This window comes from Desmodus rotundus, chromosome 2 (genome assembly GCF_022682495.2).
Source record: "Desmodus rotundus isolate HL8 chromosome 2, HLdesRot8A.1, whole genome shotgun sequence".
NCBI lineage: Eukaryota > Metazoa > Chordata > Mammalia > Chiroptera > Phyllostomidae > Desmodus > Desmodus rotundus.
The window spans coordinates 11,175,018-11,201,342 of record NC_071388.1 but is presented as its reverse complement, the minus strand read 5'-3'; the positions used below and the strand labels follow the sequence as shown (position 1 = coordinate 11,201,342).

At 46.2% G+C, this 26,325-nt stretch overlaps 2 protein-coding genes across 4 annotated transcripts in view; both read right to left on the bottom strand.

The window, feature by feature from the left end:
* Nucleotides 1-548: 548 nt before the first annotated feature.
* The window catches only part of LOC112308985 (vomeronasal type-1 receptor 1), a 41,873-nt gene continuing 16,096 nt past the window's right edge, over nt 549-26,325 (bottom strand). Inside the window, exons 1-2 of one of the 2 annotated variants that reach the window (XM_071220546.1) lie at nt 6,674-6,686; nt 549-5,452 (exon numbers count right to left, since the gene is read on the bottom strand). In XM_071220546.1, the coding sequence (XP_071076647.1) occupies nt 4,481-5,407 (927 nt within the window). In that variant the 5' untranslated portion in view covers nt 5,408-5,452; nt 6,674-6,686 and the 3' untranslated portion in view covers nt 549-4,480. Of the gene's footprint in view, nt 5,453-6,673; nt 6,687-26,325 lie in introns of those variants that run through there. The other variant, XM_071220545.1, reaches the window with a different exon arrangement.
* LOC128780151 (vomeronasal type-1 receptor 1) lies at nt 20,916-23,460 on the bottom strand. 2 transcript variants are annotated; one of them, XM_053917964.1, is made up of 2 exons: nt 23,377-23,460; nt 20,916-22,193 (listed from the first exon to the last, which is right to left on the bottom strand). In XM_053917964.1, the coding sequence occupies exon 2, from the start codon at nt 22,146-22,148 to the stop codon at nt 21,216-21,218; it is 933 nt and encodes a 310-aa protein (XP_053773939.1). In that variant the 5' UTR covers nt 22,149-22,193; nt 23,377-23,460; the 3' UTR covers nt 20,916-21,215. The 2 variants fall into 2 exon arrangements, with proteins under 2 accessions (XP_053773939.1, XP_053773945.1); XM_053917970.1 differs by having other exon boundaries at nt 23,374-23,458.

Genomic DNA, 26,325 nt, shown 5'->3' with positions numbered 1-26,325 from the left:
GACAATACAACTTTTTAGACTCCCATCTTCTTAAGATAACTGAAGTAGACCTAAAGCAGCCATTCCTAACTACAACAAATGTATTGTTCACTTCTGGGGCAAATGCAAATGTAAGATAATACTTGTTTTAAGCATAATTCCAACTACTACTACAAAGGGGGATGCAGGTGATTGTAGCAGTTTTTAGCTTCCAGTAAGATTGAGCCTTTTGGTGTAACCTTTTTGTAGGGCAATACTGCCACCTGGTGGTGTATATAAAGTATTTCTCATCAGTTGGAGAGGGACTCTCCCAACCTTTGAAAATGTTCCAGGTCTCCTCTTGCCCATTTTATTACTCCCCTGATCTGTAACAGGCTCCAACTTGTACACATAGGCCATACAGACTAGAAAGAGGATGAGGTCCTTCCCAGCCTTCACTGCCTTAGACCCAGACAAGAGGGGACCCTGCTGTGCCCACCTCACCCCCTCTGTAGAAGGTTCAGCTCTCTGACTTTCCCTGGCTGTGCCCCCCCCCCCGCCCCCGCCCCTACAGATCAAGGAGCCCTGGGTTCAAGGGACGTGCCTGTCCCAACCCACGCCTTTTTCTTCCTGCTCTTCCCCCTCTATCTCATCTCCACCACCGCTTGCGCTTACTTGCGTCCTATTAATGCATCAATGCTCTCATTTTGCCCAAGGTTTTCATGAATAATAGCTGGCTCCCACTTCCCAAATATCATTTGCATTAGAACAGCTTCCCGAAGTACCATGACACACCCCTTCCCAGCAACAGTCATCATGAAAGGGGATTTTACAATGCAAAAATAGACCTTTGGGATAGCTTTTCTCACCCCTCCAGATTATACGTTGCGACCACACGAACCCTGGGGCATTCTCCACACCTTAGACCTCTGCTGCCACCTTCAGGACGTTTGTCATAACAGCATGTTCTACTGCAGCTGTTTACTTCATTAAGAACGTTACATAATGTTTCAGTTATACAAGATGAGATGAGTGAGTTGGAGATATCTGCTGTACAATATGGTGCCTATAGTTAAGAATACTGTATTGTGCACTGGACAATTTGTTAACAAGGTAGATTCATGTTGCGTCTTCTTACAAGAAATAAATAAAAGCTATTTAAAATAGGAAGAGGTGCAGACAGGGAGAAAGGGAAGGAGGGAGACTATCAGAAGGAGGAATCTGACCCAGTCTTGTGACAGAGAGACCTGTGAAGGAGTGACCAGCATTTCATTTCTGCAAATCTACTGATACAGTTTATTTGCTACTTTATCAAATAATAGAATCATAAAAATAGCTCAAACTGCATGTATTGTAGATCTGTCATCAAAGTATATAAATGTCGTGTGTGTGTGTGTGTGTGTATATATATATCACAAATGTATATAACAAAACCAAACGCATATAAATAGCATATACAGTCAGGACAGCTGGCACTTGCATGGTGCTCACTGTGTGGCAGGCGGGGGTGCCCTTCATCACTGCCGCCATATTCACATTCAGTTGTCCCCCACCTCCATGGGGTGGGCCCTACTATTAGCCCTCTCTGATGACAGAAGATGAAACTGAGGTTTTGAGACAGTAACTTGCCTAAAGTTCCCCAGCTAGTGCTTGACCAAGCTTGGATTCCAAGCCTATATATCAGCCGTCAGAACAACAACACATAAAAGAGAGAGTGGAGATAAAAGGAGAAAGAAAAATAAAGAAGAGAAATAGAATAGGGAGGAGAGAGGGAGTTGACAGAAAAGGAAGAGAGAAGAAGACAAAAGAGATGAAAAAGATAGGAGGAAAGGGAAGGACAGGAAAGAAGGAGAGAGATAAAAGAGAACAGAGAGAGAAATGAGAGGAAAGAAAAGTTAGAGAAGAGAGAGGAGAGACTGAGAGAAAAAGAGAAGAGAGTAGAAAAAGAGGAAATCAGGAAAGAGAGAAGTCACTACCTCAGAGAGCCCAGAGTGCAGAGAGTAAAGAGAGAGGAGAAAGAAAAGAGAGAGAAAGGAGGAGGCAGAGGAGAGACAGGAAAGAGGGACGAGAGGGGAGAGGCGGGAGGGACGAAACCCACACCCTTGGCCCTGAGTTTCTCATACATGGCATCAGCTGCTTTCCTGAAGGAGGGAGCCGGGGGAGGTGGGAAGAGTTAATTTCCAGTTGTTTAAAACACTTACTCTCTTTATCGTTAAAGGGATAATCGCCCTCACAGATTCAGGGGTGGGGGTTAATAATATTTTAGTTTTTAATTACAGTTGGTATTCGATGTTTCTGTTTTGTTTATTTTGTTCTTTAGATTGAATATATAAGTTCCTTCCAGCCAAGATGGAGGCTTGGGTAGACACACTTTGCCTCCACGTGCAACTAAAAGAAGGACAATAACAATTTAAAAACAAAAGTAACCAGGACTGCCAGAAAATGGAACTGTATGCAAGTCCACCAACCAAGGAGTTAAAGAAGAAACATTCATCCAGACTGATATGGGGGTGGGGGGAACTGGGCAGCCAGAGCTGAGAGGACTCACTGCAAGGCCACAGTGGACTGGGGTGGGCAGGTGGTGGCTGGAGGACTGGATTTCCCACATTGCTTGTGGATATGCCGGGAATAAAAACAGGAGCAGGACAAACCAGGCAACCCAGGGTTCCAGTACAGGGGGATAAAGCTTCAAACACCTCTGGCTGTTAAAAGGTGTTTGTGGGGGTTGTGGTGGTGGGAGAACTTCCCAGCCTCACAGGAGGGTCCCTTGGAGAGACCCATAGGGCCCTAGAATGTACACACACCCACCACCTACGCAGGAATCAACACCAGAAGGGCCCAATTTTCTTGTGGGTAGCGGGGGAGGTGACTGAAAGCCGGCACAGAGCTGAGCAAGAGGCATTGTACCTTTTCAACCCCTCACCCCTGGCAAACACCTAAAGCTCCATCCCTTACTACCTAACAGGCCCACTGAGACAAAACAATATGGCCCAAATGGAAACAGATCAAAGTCCCCAAAATAGAACTAAGTGAGGAAGAGAAAGCCAACCTGTCAGAGGCAGAGTTCAAAACACTGGTAATCAGGATGCTCACAGACATGATTGAGTTCAGTCACAAGATGAAGGAGGAAATGAAGGCTAGAGAAAGGGAAAGAAAGGAGCATATACAGGGAACCAACAGTGAAGGGAAGGACACCAGAACTCCAATCAAGGATTTGGAGCAGAAGCAAGAAATAAACATTCAACCAGAACAGAATGAAGAAACAAGAGTTCAAAACACTGAGGAGAGGCTGAGGAACCTCCAGAACAACTTTAAACATTCCAACATTCCAATCATACAGATGCCAGAAGAGAAGAGGAAGAGCAAGAATTTGAAAACTTATTTGAACAAATAATGAAGGAGAACTTGCCCAATCTGGCAAAGGAAACAGACTTCCAGGAAGTCCAGGAAGCTCAGAGAGTCCCAAAGAAGTGGGACCCAAGGAAGCACACACCAAGGCACATCAAAATTACCTTACCCAAGATTAAAGAGGAGAGGATCTTAGAAGCAGCAAGAGAAAAGGAGACAGTTACCTACAAAGGAGTTCCCATAAGACGATCAGCGGATTTCTCAAAAGAAACCTTGCAGGCAAGAAGAGGCTGGAAAGAAGTATTCCAAGTCATGAAAAGCAAGGATCTACACCCAAGATGACTCTATCCAGCGAAGTTATCATATAGAATGGAAGGGCAGATAAAGTACTTCCCAGATAAGGTCAAATTATAGGAGTCCATCATCATCAAGCCCTTATTATATGAAATGTAAAAGGACTTACCTAAGAAAAACAAGATCAAAAATAAAAACAGTAAAATTACAACAAACTCACAACTATCAACACCTGAACATAAAAATAAACAAAAGAAAAAACAAACTAAGCAAAAAGCTAGAACAGGAACAGAATCGAAGAAATGGAGATCACATGGAGGGTTATCAGCGGGGAGGGAGGTGGGGAGAATGGAGGAACAGGTGGAAAATGGTAGGTGGAAAATAGACAGGGGGAGGGTAAGAGGAGTATAGGAGGTGGAGAAGCCAAAGGACTTATATGTACGACCCATGGACATGAACTAAGGGGGGCAATGCTGGGACAGGATGTGCAGTGCACAGGGGAATAAAGAGGAGAAAAAAACGGGATAACTGTAATAGTATAATCAATAAAATACACTTAAAAATCAAATCAAAGAGAGAAAAAGTTTTTTTACAATTTTAAGATCATATAATGTTTCCAATATTACAAAACACCATACATTACATACGTTATCTTTTTAAAGTTTAAACCACATTACATAGTGTTCTACTCTAAACATTACATTTAATGTCTAAGTGTCTCATAAATTGAACTGCATTGATTTTACTCCCTGTTAACTCAGCAAGTGGGGACTAAATATATCCCACAAGCCATGATAAGCGTGGGACTCTGGACGCGTATCAATGAATCTTATCGTGAAGACCAATGCTGAGGAGTGTTCATTGGGTCATTTAATTTACTTTAAGAAGAAAAAGTTCTGGTCCTCTTATTGATGAAATTCAGTCTGGAAACTCTATTCTCATTTTTAATCAGTACGAAAGGACAGATGGTTGGGTAACATGAAGAAATAAAGTTATTAACGTTCTCCAGTTGCCAAGTCCTCTTATTTCCAAATTGTGAATAAGCAGTAAGAAAGCTGTTGGTCAAGTAAAAGAAGATAAAAGTGCAAACAAGCAGGAGAATGAGGTGCGTAGCTCTGTGTTCAGGAGAGATTCGTGAAGAGCAGACGCTGCTGCGGATGTGTTGGGCTGTCTTGTGGTGCCTGTAAAGAACAATTACCATGTAGATGCTATTGCAGGCCATCAGGGAGAGAAAGAGGAAATCTTGAATGCACACTGTACTGAGAAATGTCACTGCTACCCGGTGATCATAGCTACTCACCTTACAAAAAGGACTGTAGTACCCAGATGTCACATCAGTGGTATTCCTGTTGGCCACAGTTTTTAAGATAATCTCAGAATAGATGACCATGTTGATGATCCAGCAGAGAAATATGGAAGGTTGAAGGAGCGAAGAGATTTTGTTCTTGAGCCAGGCGCATTTACAGCCACTGGCAGCAATGGTCACCGCCTGGAATGTACTCTGGAGGGAGGTGGTGTACAGAGAAATACTCCGTGTAACTCTCTGAATGTAGAGCACTGCTTTACACCCGGCGTCACCTATCTCAGGCCTCATCCCAAAGGCATTAATTATATTTGGAAGCCCTCTGAACACGAGGGTCAGGGCGTTAGCCAAAGTTAAGTGGGCAAGGACCCCATCAGCGGGCTTCTTCTTCCGGGGGACAGTGAGGGCGTACATGTATAAAGCAAAGAGCAAGGAGTTCCCCAGGAAACCAACACCAGTTTGAATGGTGAGCAAGATCCCAAACAGGGCATCCTCAGAAATCATGGTGCATCTGTCTCTCTTAGATCTTCCAGCCAAGGACTGCACGTCCTAGAGACAAATAATTGACTGTAAACGTACACATTGATAGCAATTAAACCTGAGAAATAGTTTGTCAGGTTTCAGGGATGTATAAATGTAAAGGGAGTGTAATCAAGCCCTATGGAGAAGAAAGTTATTTGCCAGAAACATAACTTCAAATTCACGTATGCAGAATGGATTAGGGGATGCAAGAGAATTTAGTCTGTAATATAAGACTTGTTTGAAAAATACTTTTTTATTTTAGAGAGTGGAAGGGAGGGAGAAAGAGAGGGAAAGAAACATCAGTGTGTGGTTGAGTCTCATGCACCCCTTCATTGGGACCTGGCCTGAAACCCAGGCATGTGCCCTGACTAGGAATCAAACCGGTGACCTTTTGGTTTGTAGGCCAGTGCTCAATCCACTGAACCACACCAGCCAGGACTAAAGATACTATGTAGAAGCGTTAAAAAAAGTAAATGAGGAAGGAAAAAGAACAACAATTATTCTTCTGAATATATGATACAGTAGCAAAAGCCTGAGAGACAGTAACTAGCAGGATGAAGGACAGATACATGTCACAGAAGCAGAAAAATAGAACAATGAAGAAAACGACATATAATTTTTGGTAAGGAAAAGGGGTACGTGTACTTAAAGAAGTAAAACACTGTCAAGTATTTAAATTAGGCCCTGAAAACAGGTGAATAAACACCGAACAGAATGTGCAGCCCAGAAAGAGAAGCAAGGACTGGACACAGCTGAGTGTTGGGACGAGCCCTTAGGTGGTGAAGGGCCACAGAGGGCTGGTCAGAGAGAGCGCCCAGGGCAGACCAGGGAACCAACTCCTACTGCATCGCAGTCTCTAGTCCAGTGTGTGTGAGGGACATAGTAAACTAACAAAAAATGTCTCAGTCTATGTTGGGAGACTCTTTGAAATCCATGTAAGGAAGAAAAATGAGAATAACCATGAAGACAAAGAAGATATTTAAAAAGGAGGAAACTATAAAAAATGGGAAATTAATCAGTAAAAAAGAAAAGAAACAATGAACAAGATATTCTTAAAGCTGGTATTTATCAAAAGCCTGGTTGTACATAAGAACTGAACACAAAGAAGAAAGCTGAAACAGAGGGGAACACGGCTGTAAGACTGAGTTCACATTTGGAAAGACGAGAATAAAACAGGGAGCAGAAATTCTGGAAAACACTTACTACCTCCTTGCTACCCAGGGCCGCCAGTCACAGCAGCATCCTTACCACAGCTGGTCTCCACAGGCTCCGTGCAGGTGGGTGGCTCTCAGCTGTGCTGAACAGCAATGGCAGGAATCGGGGTTATGAGGAGGGGCTGAGTGACTTCATCTCCCTCTGGGCGCCAGCCACTTTGTTATCCAAGCTGGAAATTGCCTGTGTACAGGGACTCAGCCTGACATGTCCACAGGCACCTGAGCTGCTGTCCCAGGTGCAATGTGTCCCCTGTTAAGTTATTAGGATCATCAAGTACACCTGTGCAATGTCCTCCTGAGCCAACACATGGCCTCTAGGTTGAACTAAGTGCTAAATTATTCCTCAGGGTCCCAGAGCCCTGGTAGGAAGCTCATCAGAAGTTTGTGCTCCCCACTAACAGTGACAATTTACAATGTGACACCAGCCACAGAGCAGCAGCCAAGAGCTGGGTGCTGACAGGCTGCCCAGGGCTGAATTGCAAAGTTTCTGAGACATTCACACAAACAGGCATATTGCATTGTCTCCTTCCATGACCAAAGCTGAGGTTTTACTTGAATTCCCAATACATATTCAATGATGTCACTTCAATAATGTTAAACACAGGCAAATTTACCATTTTTTAAAATGTAAGCCTTCATTTTGAGATAATGGTACATTCACAGGGAAACATTAACCATAGTGCAGAGAAGCCCCACTCACCCGTGCTCCCGCTCCCCCTGTGAGGCATCTTCCATAAGCACAGTCCCGGTTGAGTGTGGTGACATGTGACATGTGCAGCTGTAGTCTCACGTCCTGTCACCACGGTGCACACGTGTGTGACCACCACCTCCATCCAGAATCAGAACTCTTCCATCCACATGGAGGTTCCCTCGTGCTGCCTCTTCCTGCCCACGTCCACCCCGGCACGTACAACGGTGGATTGTATGATGTGTGTACATTCCATTTTTACAAAACTGAGACCTGTATCCCAGAGTGGCTATGTCTCTTCACATTTCTACCAGCAATGTGTGGAGATATCCAGTTTCTGTCCATCATCTCCCACGTTTGGTGTTGTTCTTATCTCTGTTAAACTGTAAAAATAACACATCACATGAAATTCACCATCTTAACTGTAAGTCCATAGTTCAGTTGGGTTTCCGACATTCACCTTGTTGTGCAAGCAGCATCAAACCTTCCCATCTTGCAAATCAAAAACTCTACACCCATTAAATGAAAACCCTGTCCCCTTGCCCCCAAGCACGGGTGACCACCACTTTCCGCTCTGTTCCTAGGAACGGGAATACTGAGATTCCCCATGTAAGTGGACTCATGCAGTATTTGTCTCTTTGTGACTGGGTGATTGCACTCGGCTTAATGTCCACACTGTAACACGGGCTGGGATTGCTTTCCATGTTAAGGCTGCTCCATTGTATGTATGTACCACATGTGGTTTCTTCATTCATCCATCCTCAACACTTGCATGTCTTCTACTTCTTGGTTGTGTGGCGATGAACTTGGGCGTGCAAATACATATCTCTTCCCGACCTGCTCCAATTCCTTTTCTTATACCTGGAAGTGAAGTTGCTGAATCATATGGTAGTTCTATTTTTAATGGTCATACTGTTTTCCATAGAGGTTTTCCCCTTTTAACAATCCCATCCACACTGCACAGGGGTCCCCATTTCTCTACATCCTTGCCAGCACTTGTAATTTTCTCACTTTTTATACTAGCCTTCTTAATGGCCCAGGGACTTGGGTGGACTGGACCATGCTGACCCTTCATCCCATGGAGTCACACACCCACCATGCCTGCTGGGGAGGTGCAAACATGTGGAGTGATGCCTCCATGCAAGCCAGTCCTGCCCCCAGGATCCACACACTGCCCAAATGTGATCTGTCCATGATTATCATGAGGGCCGGAGACATTGTCCTGGACAGGTCCCTGTGGGGTAAGATGTCCTGAGAACCTGAGGGCCAGCCTCCTGGCTCAGCCTCCTACAGCCTCCTACACAACCTCCACAACACACATGTGTCCCAACAATACGAAGCTTTGTTTGACATTTAAGGCAGGGAGTCCAACAACACAGAGCCCACGGGAAAATGGGATTTGGAAGTTCTTCCTCAACTCTACTAACCCCTTTTGAGCTGGCAGAGGTTGGACCATAGACAAACCAACCCTCCCCCTCCACGAGGGGCGGTCTCTTTTGGGCCTCACCCCTGGATCCCACACAACCTTTTGGAAGGTCCCTCACACATTCAGCTCCATCAGTCCCATGTGGAGTCACCCTGACCATCTCCACAGCATGGGGTGCTGAAGGAACATCTTCCTAAACCCTATTCAATCCCCAAACCTTCCTGTGATGCCTTCAGTGCATGTAAAGACCAAGCAGTCCCCAAAATGGCTGTGGAGGGCAGAGAAAGGAGACCAGCCCTGGCCTTCTGATGTGGTTGGGGTGGGCCAGGAGGAGCGTTCCTGCTGAGGACCGGGCGTTTTCGGTCCAAATCTCCCCTGCACCAAAGGAGGGAGCACTGAGCCTTCTCACCAGCTCACCCAGACTCGGGGCACCCAAGGCAGAGAGGGGGGAGCCTTGAAACTGTCCCAGTGCAACATCCAGAATCCAGTCACTCATACACAGAGTCTGTCCTCACTCCTTTGTTTTGGGGACAGGAAAGGAATGCCATGTGATTAGACAGACATCAGAAAACTGGGAAGTTTCACCTGCTGCTCCTGTAAATGCCACTGCCTCCACTGCCCACCCTGAGGGCATCATTGCCCCCAGGGTGCAACACCCACTCCTGATTGTCAGAGGACAGCACCTCAGTGTGCTGCCTTCTTACCCATTCCATGTATCTTCTCTCCTAACTTGGGTTATGAGCCTCGGATGTCAGTTAGAAGAGCTCATTGCAAGAGACAGAAGCCACTTCTTACTCCAAAGCAAGGGGGGACTGGCTGAAGTGTTGAGCGGCCCTCCTTGCTCTATTGAAGGGAGAGCTAGCACCCTGAAGGACAGGGACGAGTCTGATTTGGGACCTGCGGGTGCCACCAACGTGGTCTGTCATCTCTGCCTTTGGTCACCAGCTGTGTCTGCTCCAGATTCAAGACGGGGAAGAGACACACTGATTGTTGCCAGTCAGGTCACATTCCCTCAGTTTCATCCAATGGCCGTGCCTGGTGGGCTGAAGTTCTCTTGCTGGTCCAACCCCCATGCCCCCACCCACTGAGAAGGGGGTGTAGGAATTGTCATCAACGACGTCCCAGGCCCTGTCCTCAGGAAGGGTGTAAGACCAGAGAGGGGTTCAGAGCAGTTAAGTAAAATGCCAAGGTCACATCACAAGACACTGGCGACCTACTATTCTATTACATCTTGCTGCTTCGATTTGCTAATATTTTGTTGAGGATTTTTGCACCCGAGTCCATGAGGGACCCTGGTCTGTGGGTTGCTATGCTTCCACATCCTTGTCTAGTAGGAGTGATGCTGAGCTCATAAAATGGTTTGGGAAGTATTCCCTCCTCTATTTCCTCAAAGAGTTTGCACGGTACTGACTTTAACCATTCCCTAAGTTCTTGGTAGAATTAACCAAGTGAAACCCGATAGACCTGGTCTTTTCTCAGTGGGAAGCTATAAAGTCAATTTTTCTTATACTTTTGAAACAATCCCAGAGAAAATGCAGACATAGGTTTGTGAGAAAATTGCTTTCCTGACACCTCTTCATCTCTGAATGTTTTAGTGTGTATTTTCCACAAACAAGGTGTTTTCCCTGCATAATCACAGGGCATCCATAAAAGCCAGGATGCTCACCTTGATATTGGACTGTCCTCTAATCCTCTGGCTGTACTCAATTTCAACAGTCATCCCACTGGTGGATTTTATAGTTTTAATTATATCTTATTGATTATGCTATTATAGTTATCCCAACTTTCTCTCCTTTGCCTCCCTCCTTCCAGCACCCCCCACACCATCCAGCAATTCGCCCACCATTGTTCATGTCCATGGGTTATGCATGTAAGTTCTTTGGCTACTCCATTTCCTATATTGTATTTTACATCCCCACGGCTATTCTCTAACTACCTATTTGTACTTGTTAATCTCCTCATCTCTTCACCTGTTCTCCCCCCTCCCCCACACATCTGACAACCTTCTGGTAACTAACTTCTTTTCTCTTGCTTTTCAGAGTCCCTCTTTACCCTTAACCTTTGGCCTTTTAATTATGATGTGTCTTGGAGTGGGCCTCTGTGCATCCATCATAGGTGGGACTCTCTGTGCTTCCTGGACTTGCATGTCCATTTCCTTCACCAAATTAGGGAAGATTTCTTTCACTGTTTTTTTCAAATAGATTCCCAATTTCTTGCTCTTTCTCTTCTCCTTGTGGTACACGTATGATGTGAATATTGGGTCTCTTAGTGTTCCCAGAGGCGGTTTACACTATCCTTATTTTTTGGATGCTTGTTTCCTCCTGTTGTTCTACTTCACAGGTGGCAAACACAAGGCCCACCTGGAATGTGTTCCAAGAACTCAGGTGGATGCCTGAAACCATGCCTAGTATGACACCCAATACATCCTGTTCTTCCCTATACATACACACCTATGGTAAAGTTTAACTGATGACTAGGCACAATAAGAGGTCAACGACAATAACTGAGAATATAATAGAACAATTACAGTAATTACTGCAGTAAAAGTCTGTGAATGTGGTTTCTCTTTATCTCCAAATATCTCGTTGTGCTGTGCTCCCCCTTCCTTACATGATGACGTGAGGAGGTGCAGGGCCTGTGGGATGAGACGGCATGAGGGGCAGGCTTTGTCACATAGCGTTGAGCTTCCGGAAGGGCCCTGGGGACACAGCAGTGCCGTGCTGCAGTCCATCTGCCCATCGGACGGCTCCTGAGGGACTCAGGTGCAGGTGGAGTAGACAGCGCAGCTACACTTGACCCAGGAGGGACAGAGTGGACCAGCACAAGATTCCGTCATGTTATGAAGAACGGCATGCAATTGAAAACTTGTAAGTTGTTTATTTCTGGAATTTTCCATGTATTCTTTCCACCAGGGTGGCCATGGGTAACTGAGACATGGAAATCGAGCCTGCAGATGAGGTGTGGGACAGCACCATACTCTTTGTGTTAAGAAGTAGATTCTTTCTACCTCATTCTTCTTTTTCATGATTTCTTTGGGCAATTCTAAGTCTCTTGCAATTTTATATACATTTTGGAATCGGGTTGCCACTTTGTACATAGAAGCATTTTGGGATTCCAGGAGTGTTCCTATTGAGCCTGCCCGTCCTGTGGGGGCATGTCCCCATCCAGCAATGGTAAGCAGCCTGACATGCGAACACAGGTGTCTCTCCACCCAGCTGCATCTTTCAGGTCTCTCAATGGTATTTGTGGTTTTGGGAGTATAAGTTTCGCAGTTCCTTAGAAAACATTCCTCAGTATTTTATTCTCTTTGATGTTAGCTTTAATAAATTTGCTTTCTTAAATTTACTTCCTAATTCTTTATTACACGTTGTGTTAGGCAGCTCGAGCTGTTATAACAAAATACAGTAGACCGACGGGTGGCTTAAACAATGGAAACATATTTTCTCCCGGTTCTGGAGGCTGCACAGTGTGAGATCAAGGCTCCAGCAGAGTTCTATTCCTGCTGAGACCTCTCTTCCTGACTGGAGGATGCTTAGAGTTTCAACATAAATTCTGAGGGGTAGAACCATGCATTTCAGAGTATACATGTAGACAAATACCATTGATTTTTTGCATGTTGTTTTTATTCTGCAACCATGCCAAACTTATTTATTAGTTCCAATTATTTGTAGCTGTTTCCTTAAGATTTTCTATATATAGATCATGTCATCTGTCAATAGAGAGTTTTCCTGCTCCCTTTGCAATCTGCCCTCCTTCATTGACCTTTCTTGCCCTATCGCTCCACTTAGCACCTCTGGTATGGCGCTGAGAGGAAGGGCAAGACTGGACATTCCTGGCTGCTCTCTGACCTTGGGAGAAGCACCCATTCTTTCTGAGTAGATGTTAGCTGTGGGTGTTTGGTAGATGACCTTGATCACTTTGAGGAAGTTCCCTTGTCCCTGGTTTATGGAGTGCTGGGTGAGAGGGGCAGGGGGACAGTGGCTAAGGAGAGTTGAGCATCGTGGTGGATAAAGACACACTTCCAAAATCCAGTCCCTCACATTCTGTGAAAAGTTGCGTTCATCCCACTCAAATGCTCCATGACAAAAGAAACAAGTCAATTTAACAAAAAACTTAGAGTGTGGAAAAACAAACTGTGTAACACTTCTTTTAGCCTTGAGGGAGAAAAGACATTTCCTGTAGAGAAAATAAATGACTGGAACAAGGGGTTGTGGCCCGTAAGCCCAAAGGTGACCTGCCCCAGTTCCCAGGCCTGGATCTGGCTGCAGGAGGGTTGGGGAACTCGAGCCAGATTCACCCAGTTCTCTCGTGCTGCAGTGAATTCCTGTATGGAAGTTTTTCAGAATACACCACAGCACTCATCTTTGCACAGACGTGTTCAAACACACACACACACAGCATCAATGGAAGGACCTGAAATACTTCAAACTCTGGTGATCATAAAGAAGAGTGGGTGGGTGGCAGCCATGGACAGGGGTCCAGGGACAGGGGTCCAGGGACAGGGGCAGGATGGAGTGAGGAGCAGTCTGGGAGGTCAGCAGGTCTCCCGGGCTGGGCACTTTGGGCAGGTGCAGTCTTCACCTGGAGAACCCACCTCCCAGGGAATCCCACTAACAGAGGCGCCTCCCACCCTGACCACACCGCTTCCCCAGCTCTCTGTGCCCCAGAATTGAAATCTGTAGCTACTGAGCTGGGATGACTCAGCATTTCTCAGGTGAGGACCACACGCTTAGTGAGTGGTGGCTCTGCCCCGCTCAGGCCTGGGGTTGTCAGCCATCATCCAAATCAAAGGGCAGACCAAGCAGGTTCCCATCAACCTGTCAGCAACACCACGTTGCTAAAACCTGGTGGCAGAAGCCCTGAAAAGATTGTACCTGGCCCGGGTGCAGGCCCCCCTTCCTGCTCCACACGCCTCCCCAGGGCTCTGCTTTCAAGGAGCTCATGCAGATTTGACAAACGATCTACCCCAAGTCCTTCCAGGTGAGGCACATCTTCCAGCACCCCATTCCTTCAAGTGTAAGGCAAAATCGTCCACATTCCTGCAAAACAGGGACGGAACACGCACTAAGATTGGTAGCAACCCAAACAGAGCAGTCACAAGGTCCAACTTTGTGGCTCTATGTATGACACTGAGAGAGGCGGACCTGGGGGAAGCTGGCTTGAGCAGGAGCCTCAGGGATTCCCCCATGAGCTGTGACCCAGTTTCTGGAGACAACCACTGGGCCAAGGGGCAGGGGTGGGGCTCAATAGTTCAGCACCATTCCCCAAGGCTCTGGAGCCTGTTCAGCAGGCGACCCTGTCCCAGCAGGCTTGCCCTGGCCTTGGCCAGCAGGATCCCATGCAGGGTCTTCAATGAGCCACTGAGTGGGGTGGGGCAAAGGGCCAGGACATGTGAGGGGGTGGCAAGAAGCATGGAGCAAGCCTCTTGCCACACAGCCTCACTCTCAGAGGACAATGGCAATAGTGGTACCTGGTCCCAGGGTGCCTGAGGGTCAAATACAACAATCCGTTGGGATGATTCTGAGAACAGGAGTGTAAAGCTTTCACAAATAAGAAAGATGTTATTCCCCCAGAGGACTCTCAACTGACCTGCAACCAGTGAACTCTGCTCCCCTGTCAGCTGGTGTTTTTGGTCCCTCTACAGAGCCCCAGCCCCTGCGGTCTGTAGGTCTCAGAGCGCCCCCCACTCAGGTTTACTCTTGCCGGGGTCCTGTGTGCTAACCAAGAATCATTACCAAAAAGTCCCCAGAACCTTTAATGTCAGCTCTTCTTGTATTTGTAGTGAGCCGACAGCACAGTTTCTACGGAAATTGTGCTGAGTGCTTTAGTCAATGGAGTCCCCTTGGGAAAAAAGTTGCTTCTGATGAGGTGTTAGTGTCGAACATGGGAGAAAACTTCCAGGACTAGGCTGCGATTGTCCCACAGTCCCCCAGGGGGTGCGTTACGCAATAGAACAGAAGAAGACCGGATGGGCACCAGCATTTTAGCAAATTGATAGATGTTGATATTTTCACTTAAAATAGGTACAATACTCACAACATTGGAGTGAACATCCTCACTCCCCTCTACAGATCTTAATAATTCCACAGTGACTTCCGACTCCACTGCCTGGAACAACTTCCAGTGAGCTTGGTCCTGGGGTACCCGTGCCCCTTCCGAGAAGTGTCATGCCGGGGTTTTTTTTCACTGTGGTAAATTGCACTGAACATAAATTTTACTATCTTAAACATTTTAACGTGTACCAATCACTGGCTTTAAGTACATTCACCATGTTGTGTAACCATCACCCTGCCTAGTTCCAGGACTTTATCACCTCCTCAAATGGGACCCCTTGCTTGATAGCAGTCTTCCATCCTGCCCCCTGCCAGCTGCCCATCTGCTTTCAGGCTCTAAGTTTGCCTGTTCTGGACATTTCCTATAAATGCTGTCGCAGGGTATTTGCTCTTTGGTATCTGGCTTCCCTCATGGCATTTGACATATCTTCCCACCAGATGGAATTTGAATTAGTATTTCGAGAGCTTCTATAAATTTCTCAGACCAAGTCTCATCGTCCGATAGCCGGGCTCCTTGTTGTGCCTGGTTGTACAGGCCAGGCTCCCAGTGACTGCCTCCCTGAGGAAGGGACGAAAGGACCCATAGGATGGTCAGGAGTGCTGGGGAGGAGTCTCCTTGGAAATTGATTCTCAATTTCCGCCTGTGGTCCTCTCCCAGTCCCTGCACAGGTGCTTCAGGCCACATGAAGACCCTACAATTTCAGATTCAAGGACTCAGTCCAAGAAGTGTCCCCTCCATAGAACATCTGATTTATTGTCTTGAGGAATGTCTGCCAACCCAGAGGGGCCACCCCAGTCATGCACAGACTCATATGTCTGTCGGGGTGACCTTAAGAACTGTGGAGGGGGACATGGCCCAGTCAGAGAGGCTGGGCCGAGTGCACACCTGCTGGGGGCCTTCAGCCCATGGGGCCTTGGCATCTCTGGGTCCTGACTCAGGATCGAAAACTGATCACTTCTAGGCCTAGGAATGTGGAACAGGAAGTGCTTTTATTTTTGTTAACAGGCTAGTGTACATAATGGACATTGAAAACACAGTAATACAATAGTGACTCTAGATTCTCCAGAAACCACAACAAGCCTCTAAGTATTTAATGTCTTATGTAACGTGTTGGAGGAAATGAGAGAGTGAAGGACAGAAACGGAGTCAGTTCGCCTGAGTCCTTAGCTGCCTCAGAACCAGGATGCTCTAGCTGTGGGAAACCTCAAAACAGGGAGGACCCCATTTCCAAAACCATGTCATGAAGTCCTACCTGTGGTGGGAGGAGTATGAGGAGGGCTGAGGAGATGAAGGCTGGCAGGAATGAGCTCACATACACAGGACCAGCAGTGGCCCTGCTGCCCCTCCAAGGATGCAGCTGGAAAACCCCAAACATGGCAGAAAGTCATATGGATTCCACAGAGACTCAACACCTGCTTCCCAGGTCCCCCTTCTCCTTGCTCTGCCTTCCTGCCCTCCCTAGATGGACAAAGGGCTAATGCCCCCAAATCTGGACAGGCATGCCACCATCAGGGCAAAGGAGAGAGGACAGGAAGTACAGGTCCGGGGGGCAGTGCCCTTCACTGATCACGTGAGCCCCGTGGCATGGACTCAGTCTTTACCTTTAATGTGATGGGCCCTGATGGGGTGGTCTCTGAGTCCCTGCTGACCTTCCTCAAAACGTGCTTTTAAACATTCTGCTTCCTGATTCCCTGGTACCTTCTCTCTTAGAATCGCTAGAGCTCAAATGCTGATTTCATAATATCGCGATGTTGTCACAGCCAGAGTTGCTTCTCTGTGGAGATCTTGAAGAAGAAAACCAGGATACTGTGATTATGCAATGGAGCCCCTTTACACTTTATAACAAGGGACACGCAGTAAAAATGAGATAATTAAGGGTGCAGTCTCCCTAAATGAACCAGGATGCAGGCTTTGTTTTATGGTTGGATTAACGCCTGTTCTTATGCCTTCCGTGTGTCTAAAACCCCGGTTTATGTGCAGCGACCCAACGCTCTTACTCAGCAAGGGCATCTTGTGTTTGGACCTGGCTCCTTTGGAGGAGGAGCCTCCCTGGTCGGACAGTGTTGGCTGTGCACTGAGGCCATAAACTGAGGGACCATGACATGTTAAAACCACCATGGGAGAGTGTAATCATTCCCACAACATTAAAAATGGTACTACCATATGACTTAACAACTTCACCTTAGGTCATTTTGGAGGAACTGAAAGCAGCACTTGAAGAGATGTTTGCACAATGGCGTCATAGCAGCACAATGCATAACAGCCAAGGAGTGGGAAACTTGTGTCCGTAGATGGATGAATGAAGAAACCACATGTGGTACATACATACAATGGAGCAGCCTTAACATGGAAAGCAATCCCAGCCCGTGTTACAGTGTGGACATTAAGCCGAGTGCAATCACCCAGTCACAAAGGGACAAATACTGCATGAGTCCACTTACATGGAGAAACTGAAGTAGTTCCATTCATAGCAACAGAGCGGAGAATGGTGGTCACCCATGCTTGGGGGAAAGGGGACAGGGTTTTCATTTAATGGGTGTAGAGTTTTCGATTTACAAGATGGGAAGGTTTCGAAGCTGCTTGCACAACAAGGTGAATGTTGGAAACCCCACTGAACTATGGACTTACACTTGAGATGGTGAATTTCATGTGATGCGTTATTTTCACAGTTTAACAGAGATAATGACAACTCCAAACATGGGAGTGGATGGAGAGAAACGGGATCTCTCCACACATTGCTGATAAAAATGTGAAGAGACATAGCCACTCTGGGAAACATGTCTCAGTTTTCTAAAAATGGAATGTACACATATCATACAATCCACCTTTGTACTCCTGGGCACTTATCTCACAGAGATGAGAACTTAGGTTTTCCCCAAATCCTGAACACAGTACTTCCTGTAACAGACACACTGATGTCTATTTCTAACCACCCAAACTGCCAGACAGCCCTAACGTGCCTCAGCGGGAATGGCAGGCAAAGTGTGCTGCATCCCTGTGAGGATCTCGCTGAACAGTAAGAGTGATCGGGCTACTGACACATGGGACGATGGGAGAGATCAGAGACAAATGCCCAGTGATAAAAGCTGCTCCAGGAGACTATAAGCTGCATAACTATAAGACTACATAACATGCTTGGGAAAGCAACACCACAGAGAACAGAGAGCCGAGGCAGTGGGAGGACGTGTGCCTGAAGAGGCAGCACAAGGGACACCTCTGTGTGAATGGAAGAGTCCGGAGTCTGGATGTAGGCAGCAGTCACATGGGTGTGCACCATGGTGACAGGACCGGAGACTACAGCTGCACGTGTCACATGTCACCACACTCAACCAGGACTGTGCTTAGGGATGATGACCCACAGGGGGAGCGGGAGGACGGGTGAGTGGGACTTCTCTGCACTACTGTTATGTTTCCCTGTGAATGTACCATTATCTCAAAATGAAAGCTTGCATTTTAAAACATGGTAACTTTCCCTGTGTTAAAATAACTTGCCTCAGGTTCCCCAGGTAGTTGACTGAGCTTGGGTTTCATGAGTGTACATCTGCCTTCAGAATACCAACAGAGAAAAGAGAGAGTAGATATAAAAGGAGAAAGAAAAATAAAGATGAGAAATAAAAGTGACGAAAGAGGGAGTAGAGAGAGTAGGGAGGGGGAATAAGATAAAAGAGATGAGAAAGACAGGAGGAAAAGAAAAGACAGGAAAGAGAGAGAGAAGAAAAAGGAGAGGAGAGAGATAAAAGAGAACAGAGAGAGAAATGAGAGGAAAGAAAAGTTAGAGAAGAGAGAGGAGAGACTGAGAGAAAAAGAGAAGAGAGTAGAAAAAGAGGAAAACAGGAAAGAGAGAAGTCACTACCTCAGAGAGCCCAGAGTGCAGAGAGTAAAGAGAGAGGAGAAAGAAAAGAGAGAGAAAGGAGGAGGCAGAGGAGAGACAGGAAAGAGGGACGAGAGGGGAGAGGCGGGAGGGACGAAACCCACACCCTTGGCCCTGAGTTTCTCATACATGGCATCAGCTGCTTTCCTGAAGGAGGGAGCCGGGGGAGGTGGGAAGAGTTAATTTCCAGTTGTTTAAAACACTTACTCTCTTTGTCATCAAAGGGATAATTGCCCTCACAGATTCAGGGGTGGGGGGTTAATAATATTTGAGTTTTTAATTCCAGTTAGTGTTTGATGTTTCTGTTTTGTTTATTTTGTTCTTTAGATTGAATATGTAAAGTCCTTCCAGCCAAGATGGAGGCTTGGGTAGACACACTTTGCCTCCAGGTGCAACCAAAAGAAGGACAACAACAATTTAAAAACAAAAGTAACCAGGACTGCCAGAAAATGGAACTGTAAGCAAGTCCTCCAACCAAGGACTTAAAGAAGAAACATTCATCCAGACTGATATGGGGGTGGGGGGCACTGGGCAGCCAGAGCTGAGAGGACTCACTGCAAGGCCACAGTGGACTGGGGTGGGCAGGTGGTGGGTGGAGGACTGGATTTCCCACATTTGCCTGTGGATATGCCAGGAAGAAAAACAGGAGCAGGACAAACCAGGCAACCCAGGGTTCCAGTACAGGGGGATAAAGCTTCAAACACCTCTGGCTGTTAAAAGCTGTGGGGGTTGTGGTGGTGGGAGAACTTCCCAGCCTCACAGGAGGGTCCCTTGGAGAGACCCATAGGGCCCTAGAATGTACACACACCCACCACCTACGCAGGAATCAACACCAGAAGGGCCCAATTTTCTTCTGGGTAGCAGGGGATGTGACTGAAAGCCAGCACAGAGCTGAGCAAGAGGCATTGTACCTTTTCAACCCCTCACCCCTGGCAAACACCTAAAGCTCCATCCCTTACTACCTAACAGGCCCACTGAGACAAAACAATATGGCCCAAATGGAAACAGATCAAAGTCCCCAAAATAGAACTAAGTGAGGAAGAGAAAGCCAACCTGTCAGAGGAAGAGTTCAAAACACTGGTAATCAGGATGCTCACAGACATGATTGAGTTCAGTCACAAATGAAGGAGGAAATGAAGGCTAGAGAAAGGGAAAGAAAGGAGCATATACAGGGAGCCAACAGTGAAGGGAAGGACACCAGAACTCCAATCAAGGATTTGGAGCAGAAGCAAGAAATAAACATTCAACCAGAACAGAATGAAGAAACAATTCAAAACACTGAGGAGAGGCTGAGGAACCTCCAGAACAACTTTAAACATTAAACATTCCAACATTCCAACATTCCAATCATACAGATGCCAGAAGAGAAGAGGAAGAGCAAGAATTTGAAAACTTATTTGAACAAATAATGAAGGAGAACTTCCCCAATCTGGCAAAGGAAACAGACTTCCAGGAAGTCCAGGAAGCTCAGAGAGTCCCAAAGAAGTGGGACCCAAGGAAGCACACACCAAGGCACATCAAAATTACCTTACCCAAGATTAAAGAGGAGAGGATCTTAGAAGCAGCAAGAGAAAAGGAGACAGTTACCTACAAAGCAGTTCCCATAAGACGATCAGCGGATTTCTCAAAAGAAACCTTGCAGGCAAGAAGAGGCTGGAAAGAAGTATTCCAAGTCATGAAAGGCAAGGATCTACACCCAAGATGACTCTATCCAGCGAAGTTATCATATAGAATGGAAGGGCAGATAAAGTGCTTCCCAGATAAGGTCAAATTAAAGGAGTTCATCATCACCAAGCCCTTATTACATGAAATGTTAAAGGGACTTATCTAAGAAAAAGCTCAAACTGTGAACAGTAAAATGACAACAAACTCACAACTGTCAACACCTGAACATAAAATAAACAAAACCAACAACTAAATAAACAACTACAACCAGGAACACAATGGAAGAAATGGAGATCACATGGAGGGTTATCAGCGGGGAGGGAGGTGGGGAGAATGGAGGAAGAGGTGGAGGGAATAAGAAGCATAAATGGTAGGTGCAAAATAGACAGGGGGAGGGTAAGAGTAGTATAGGAGGTGGAGAAGCCAAAGAACTTACATGTACGACGCATGGGCATGAACTAAGGGGGGCAATGCTGGTGGGACGGGGTGTGCAGTGCACAGGGGAATAAAGAAGAGGAAAAATTGGACAACTGTAATAGTATAATCAATAAAATACACTTAAAAATCAAATTAAAGAGAGAAAAAGAATTTTACAATTTTAAGATTGTAAAATGTTTCCAATATTACAAAACACCATACATTACATATGTTATCGTTTTAAAGGTTAAACCACATATAATAGTGTTCTACTCTAAACATTACATTTAATGTCTAAGTGTTTCATAAATTGACACTGCATTGATTTTACTCCCTGTTAACTCAGCAAGTGGGGACTAAATATATCCCACAAGCAATGATAAGCGTGGGACTCTGGACGCGTATCAATGAATCTTATCGTGAAGACCAATGCTGAGGAGTGTTCATTGGGTCATTTAATTTACTTTAATGAAAAAAAGTCTCCTTATTTTGATGACATTCATTCTGGAAACTCTATTCTCATTTTTAATCAGTACGAAAGGACAGATGGTTGGGTAACATGAAGAAATAAAGTTATTAACGTTCTCCAGTTGCCAAGTCCTCTTATTTCCAAATTGTGAATAAGCAGTAAGAAAGCTGTTGGTCAAGTAAAAGAAGATAAAAGTGCAAACCAGCAGGAGAATGATGTGCATAGCTCTGTGTTCAGGAGAGATTCGTGAAGAGCAGACGCTGCTGCGGATGTGTTGGGCTGTCTTGTGGTGCCTGTAAAGGACACTCACCATGTAGATGCTATTGCAGGCCATCAGGGAGAGAAAGAGCAAATCCTGGATGCACACTGTACTGAGAAATGTCACTGCTACCCGGTGATCATAGCTACTCACCTTACAAAAAGGACTGTAGTACCCAGATGTCACATCAGTGGTATTCCTGTTGGCCACAGTTTTTAAGATAATCACAGAATAGACGACCATGCTGACGATCCAGCAGAGAAATAAGGAGGGTTGAAGGAGCGAAGAGATTTTGTTCTTGAGCCAGACGCATTTACAGCCACTGGCAGCAATGGTCACCGCCTGGAACGTGCTCTGGAGGGAGGTGGTGTACAGAGAAATACTCCGCGTAACTCTCTGAATGTAGAGCACTGTTTTACACCCGGCGTCACCTATCTCAGGCCTCATCCCAAAGGCACTAATTATATTTGGAAGCCCTCTGAACACGAGGGTCAGGGCGTTAGCCAAAGTTAAGTGGGCAAGGACCCCATCAGCGGGCTTCTTCTTACGGGGGACAGTGAGGGCGTACATGTATATAGCAAAGAGCAAGGAGTTCCCCAGGAAACCAACACCAGTTTGAATGGTGAGGAAGACCCCAAACAGGGCTTCACCGGAAATCATGGTGCGTCCGTCTCTCTGAGATCTTCCAGGCCAGGACCGCACGTCCTAGAGACAAATAATTGACTATGAACATAAACACTGATAGCAATTAAGACTGAGGAATAGTTTGTCAGGTTTCAGGGATATATAAATGTAAAGGAAATGTAATATCAAGCGCTATGGAGAAGAAAGTTATGCCAGAAACATAACTTCAAATTCAGGTATGCAGAATGGATTAGGGGATGCAAGAGAATTTAGCCTGAGATATAGTAGACTTTTTTTTAATATTTTATTTTCTTATTTTGGAGAGGGGAAGGGAGGGAACAGAGAGGGAGAGAAACATCAATGTGTGGTTGCCTCTCATGCACCCCTTCATGGGGACCTGGTCTGAAACCCAGGCATGTGCCCTGACTAGGAATCAAACCAGTGACCCTTTGGTTTGCAGGCCAGTGCTCAATCCACTGAACCACACTAGCCAGGGCAAAAAGATACTACACAGAAGCATAAAAAAAAATAAATGAGGAAGGAAAAAGAACAACAATTATTCTTCTGAATATATGATACAGAAGCAAAAACCTGAGAGACAGTAACTAGCAGGATGAAGGACAGATACATGTCACAGAAGCAGAAAAATAGAACAATTAAGAAAGCGACATATAATTATTGGTAAGGAAAAGGGGTACGTGTACTTAAAGAAGTAAAACACTGTCAAGTATTTAAATTAGGCCCTGAAAACAGGTGAATTAACACCGAACAGAATGTGCAGCCCAGAAAGAGAAGCAAGGACTGGACACAGCTGAGTGTTGGGACGAGCCCTTAGGTGGTGAAGGGCCACAGAGGGCTGGTCAGAGAGAGCGCCCAGGGCAGACCAGGGAACCAACTCCTACTGCATCTCAGTCTGTAGTCCAGTATGTGTGAGGGACATAATAAACTAACAAAAAATGTCTCAGTCTATGTTGGGAGACTCTTTGAAATCCATGTAAGGAAGAAAAATGAGAATAACCATGAAGGCAAAGAAGATATTTAAAAAAGGAGAAAACTTTAAAAAATGGGAAATTAATCAGTAAAAAAGAAAAGAAACAATGAACAAGATATTCTTAAAGCTGGTATTTATAAAAAGCCTGGTTGTACTAAGAACTGATACAAAGAAGAAAGCTGAAACAGAGGGGAACACGGCTATAAGACTGAGTTCACATTTGGAAAGACGAGAATAAAACAGGGAGCAGAAATTCTGGAAAACACTTACTACCTCCTTGCTACCCAGGGCCGCCAGTCACAGCAGCATCCTTACCACAGCTGGTCTCCACAGGCTCCGTGCAGGTGGGTGGCTCTCAGCTGTGCTGAACAGCAATGGCAGCATTCGGGGTTATGAGGAGGGGCTGAGTGACTTCATCTCCCTCTGGGCACCAGCCACTTTGTTATCCAAGCTGGAAATTGCCTGTGTACAGGGACTCAGCCTGACATGTCCACAGGCACCTGAGCTGCTGTCCCAGGTGCAATGTGTCCCCTGTTAAGTTATTAGGATCATCAAGTACACCTGTGCAATGTCCTCCTGAGCCAACACATGGCCTCTGGGTTGAACTAAGTGCTAAATTATTCCTGAGGGTCCCAGAGCCCTGATGGGAAGCTCATCAGAAGTTTGTGCTCCCCACTAACAGTGACAATTTCCAGTGTGAAACTGGCCACAGGGCAGCAGCCAAGAGCTGGGTGCTGACAGGCTGCCCAGGGCTGAATTACAAGTTTCTGAGACATTCACACAAAACAGGCATATTGCATTGTCTCCTTCCGTGACCAAAGCTGAGATTTTACTTGAATTCCCAATACATATTCAATGATGTCACTTCAATAACGTTAAACACAGGAATAATTACCATTTTTTAAAATGCAAGCTTTCATTTTGAGATAATGGTACATTCACAGGGAAACATAACAGTAGTGCAGAGAAGTCCCTCTCTCCCATCCTCCCGCACCCCTGTGGGTCATCTTCCATAAGCACAGTCCCGGTTGAGTGTGGTGACATGCAACACGTGCAGCTGTAGTCTCACGTCCTGTCACCATGGTGCATGCGCAGGGAACCGTTGCCTCCATCCCGACTCGGGATTCTTCCATTCACATGGAGGCGTCCCTTGTGCTGCCTCTTCAGGCACATGTCCTCCCACTGCCTCGGCTCTCTGCTCTCTGTGGTGTTGCTTTCCCAAGCATGTTATGTAGTCTTGTAGTTAAGCAGCGTATAGGCTCCTGGAGCAGCTTTTATTGCTGGGCATTTGTCTCTGATCTCTCCCATCATTCCATGTGCAAATAGCCTGATCACTCTTACTGTCCAGTGAGATCCTCACAGGGATGCAGCACACTTTGCCTGCCATTCCCGCTGAGGCACGTTAGGGCTATCTGGCCGTTTGGGTGGTTAGAAATAGACATCAGTGTGTCTGTTACAGGAAGTACTGTGTTCAGGATTTGGGGAAAACCTAAGTTCTCATCTCTGTGAGATAAGTGCCCAGGAGTACAACGGTGGATTGTATGATATGTGTACATTCCATTTTAACAAAACTGAGACCTGTTTCCTAGAGTGGCTATGTCTCTTCACATTTCTAACAGCAATGTGGAGACATCCAGTTTGTCTCCATCCTCTCCCACGTTTGGAGTTGTCATTATCTCTGTTAAACTGTGAAAATAACGCATCACATGAAATTCACCATCTTAAGTGTAAGTCCATAGTTCAGTGGGGTTTCCAACATTCACCTTGTTGTGCAAGCAGCTTCGAAACCTCTCATCTTGTAAATTGAAAACTCTACACCCATTAAATGAAAACCCTGTCCCCTTTCCCCCAAGCATGGGTGACCACCATTCTCCACTCTGTTGCTATGAACGGTACTACTTGAGATTCCCCGTATAAGTGGACTCATGCAGTATTTGTCTCTTTGTGACTGGGTGATTGCACTCGGCTTAATGTCCACACTGTAACACAGGCTGGGATTGCTTTCCATGTTAAGGCTGCTCCATTGTATGTTATGTACCGCATGTGGTTTCTTCATTCATCCATCCTCAACACTTGCATGTCTTCTACTTCTTGGTTGTGTGGCAATGAACTTGGGTGTGTAAATACATATCTCTTCCCGACCTGCTCCAATTCCTTTGAATTATATCTAGAAGTGAAGTTGCTGAATCATATGGTAGTTCTATTTTTAATGGTCATACTGTTTTCCATAGTGGTTTTCCCTTTTAACAATCCCATCCACACTGCACAGGGGTCCCCATTTCTCCACATCCTTGCCAGCACTTGTAATTTTCTCACTTTTTATACTAGCCTTCTTCTTCTTTTTTTTTTATAGTAGCCTTCTTAATGGCCCAAGGGCTTGGGTGGACTCGACCATGCTGCCCCTTCATCCCATGGAGTCACAGAGCCACCATGCCTGCTGGGGAGGTGCAAACCTGTGGAGTGATGCCTCCATGCAAGCCAGTCCTGCCCCCAGGATCCACACACTGGCCAAATGTGATCTGTTCCATGATTATCATGAAGGCCGGGAATATTGTCCTGGACAGGTCCCTGTGGGGTAAGATGTCCTGAGAACCTGAGGGGCAGCATCCTGGCTCAGCCTCCTACAGAACCTCCACAACCCACAAGTGTCCAAACAAAATGAAGCTTTCTTTGACATTTAAGGCAGGGAGTCCAACAAACACAGAGCCCAGAGGAAAACGGGATTTGGAAGATCTTCCTCAACTCGACTAACCCCTTTTCATCTGGCAGATGTTGGACCATAGACAAACCATCCCTCCTCCTCCACGAGGGGCGGTCGCTTTTGTGCCTCACCCCTGGATCCCACACAACCTTTTGGAAGGTCCCTCACACATTCAGCTCCATCAGTCCCGTGTGGAGTCACCCTGACCATCTCCACAGCATGGGGTGGTGAAGGATCATCTTCCTAAACCCCATTCATTCCCAAGACCTTCCTGTGATGCCTTCAGTGCGTGTAAAGACCAAGCAGTCCCCAAAATGGCTGTGGAGGGCAGAGAAAGGAGACCAGCCTGGCCTTCTGATGTGGTTGGGGTGGGCCAGGAGGAGCGTTCCTGCTGAGGGCCGGGCGTTTTCGGTCCAAATCTCCCCTGCACCAAAGGAGGGAGCACTGAGCCTTCTCACCAGCTCACCCAGACTCGGGGCACCCAAGGCAGAGAGAGGGGAGCCTTGAAACTGTCCCAGTGC

Bases quoted from the DNA above. Each gene is read 5' to 3' on its own strand.
- LOC128780151 (XM_053917964.1), bottom strand. From the start codon at position 22,148: ATGATTTCCGGTGAAGCCCTGTTTGGGGTCTTCCTCACCATTCAAACT.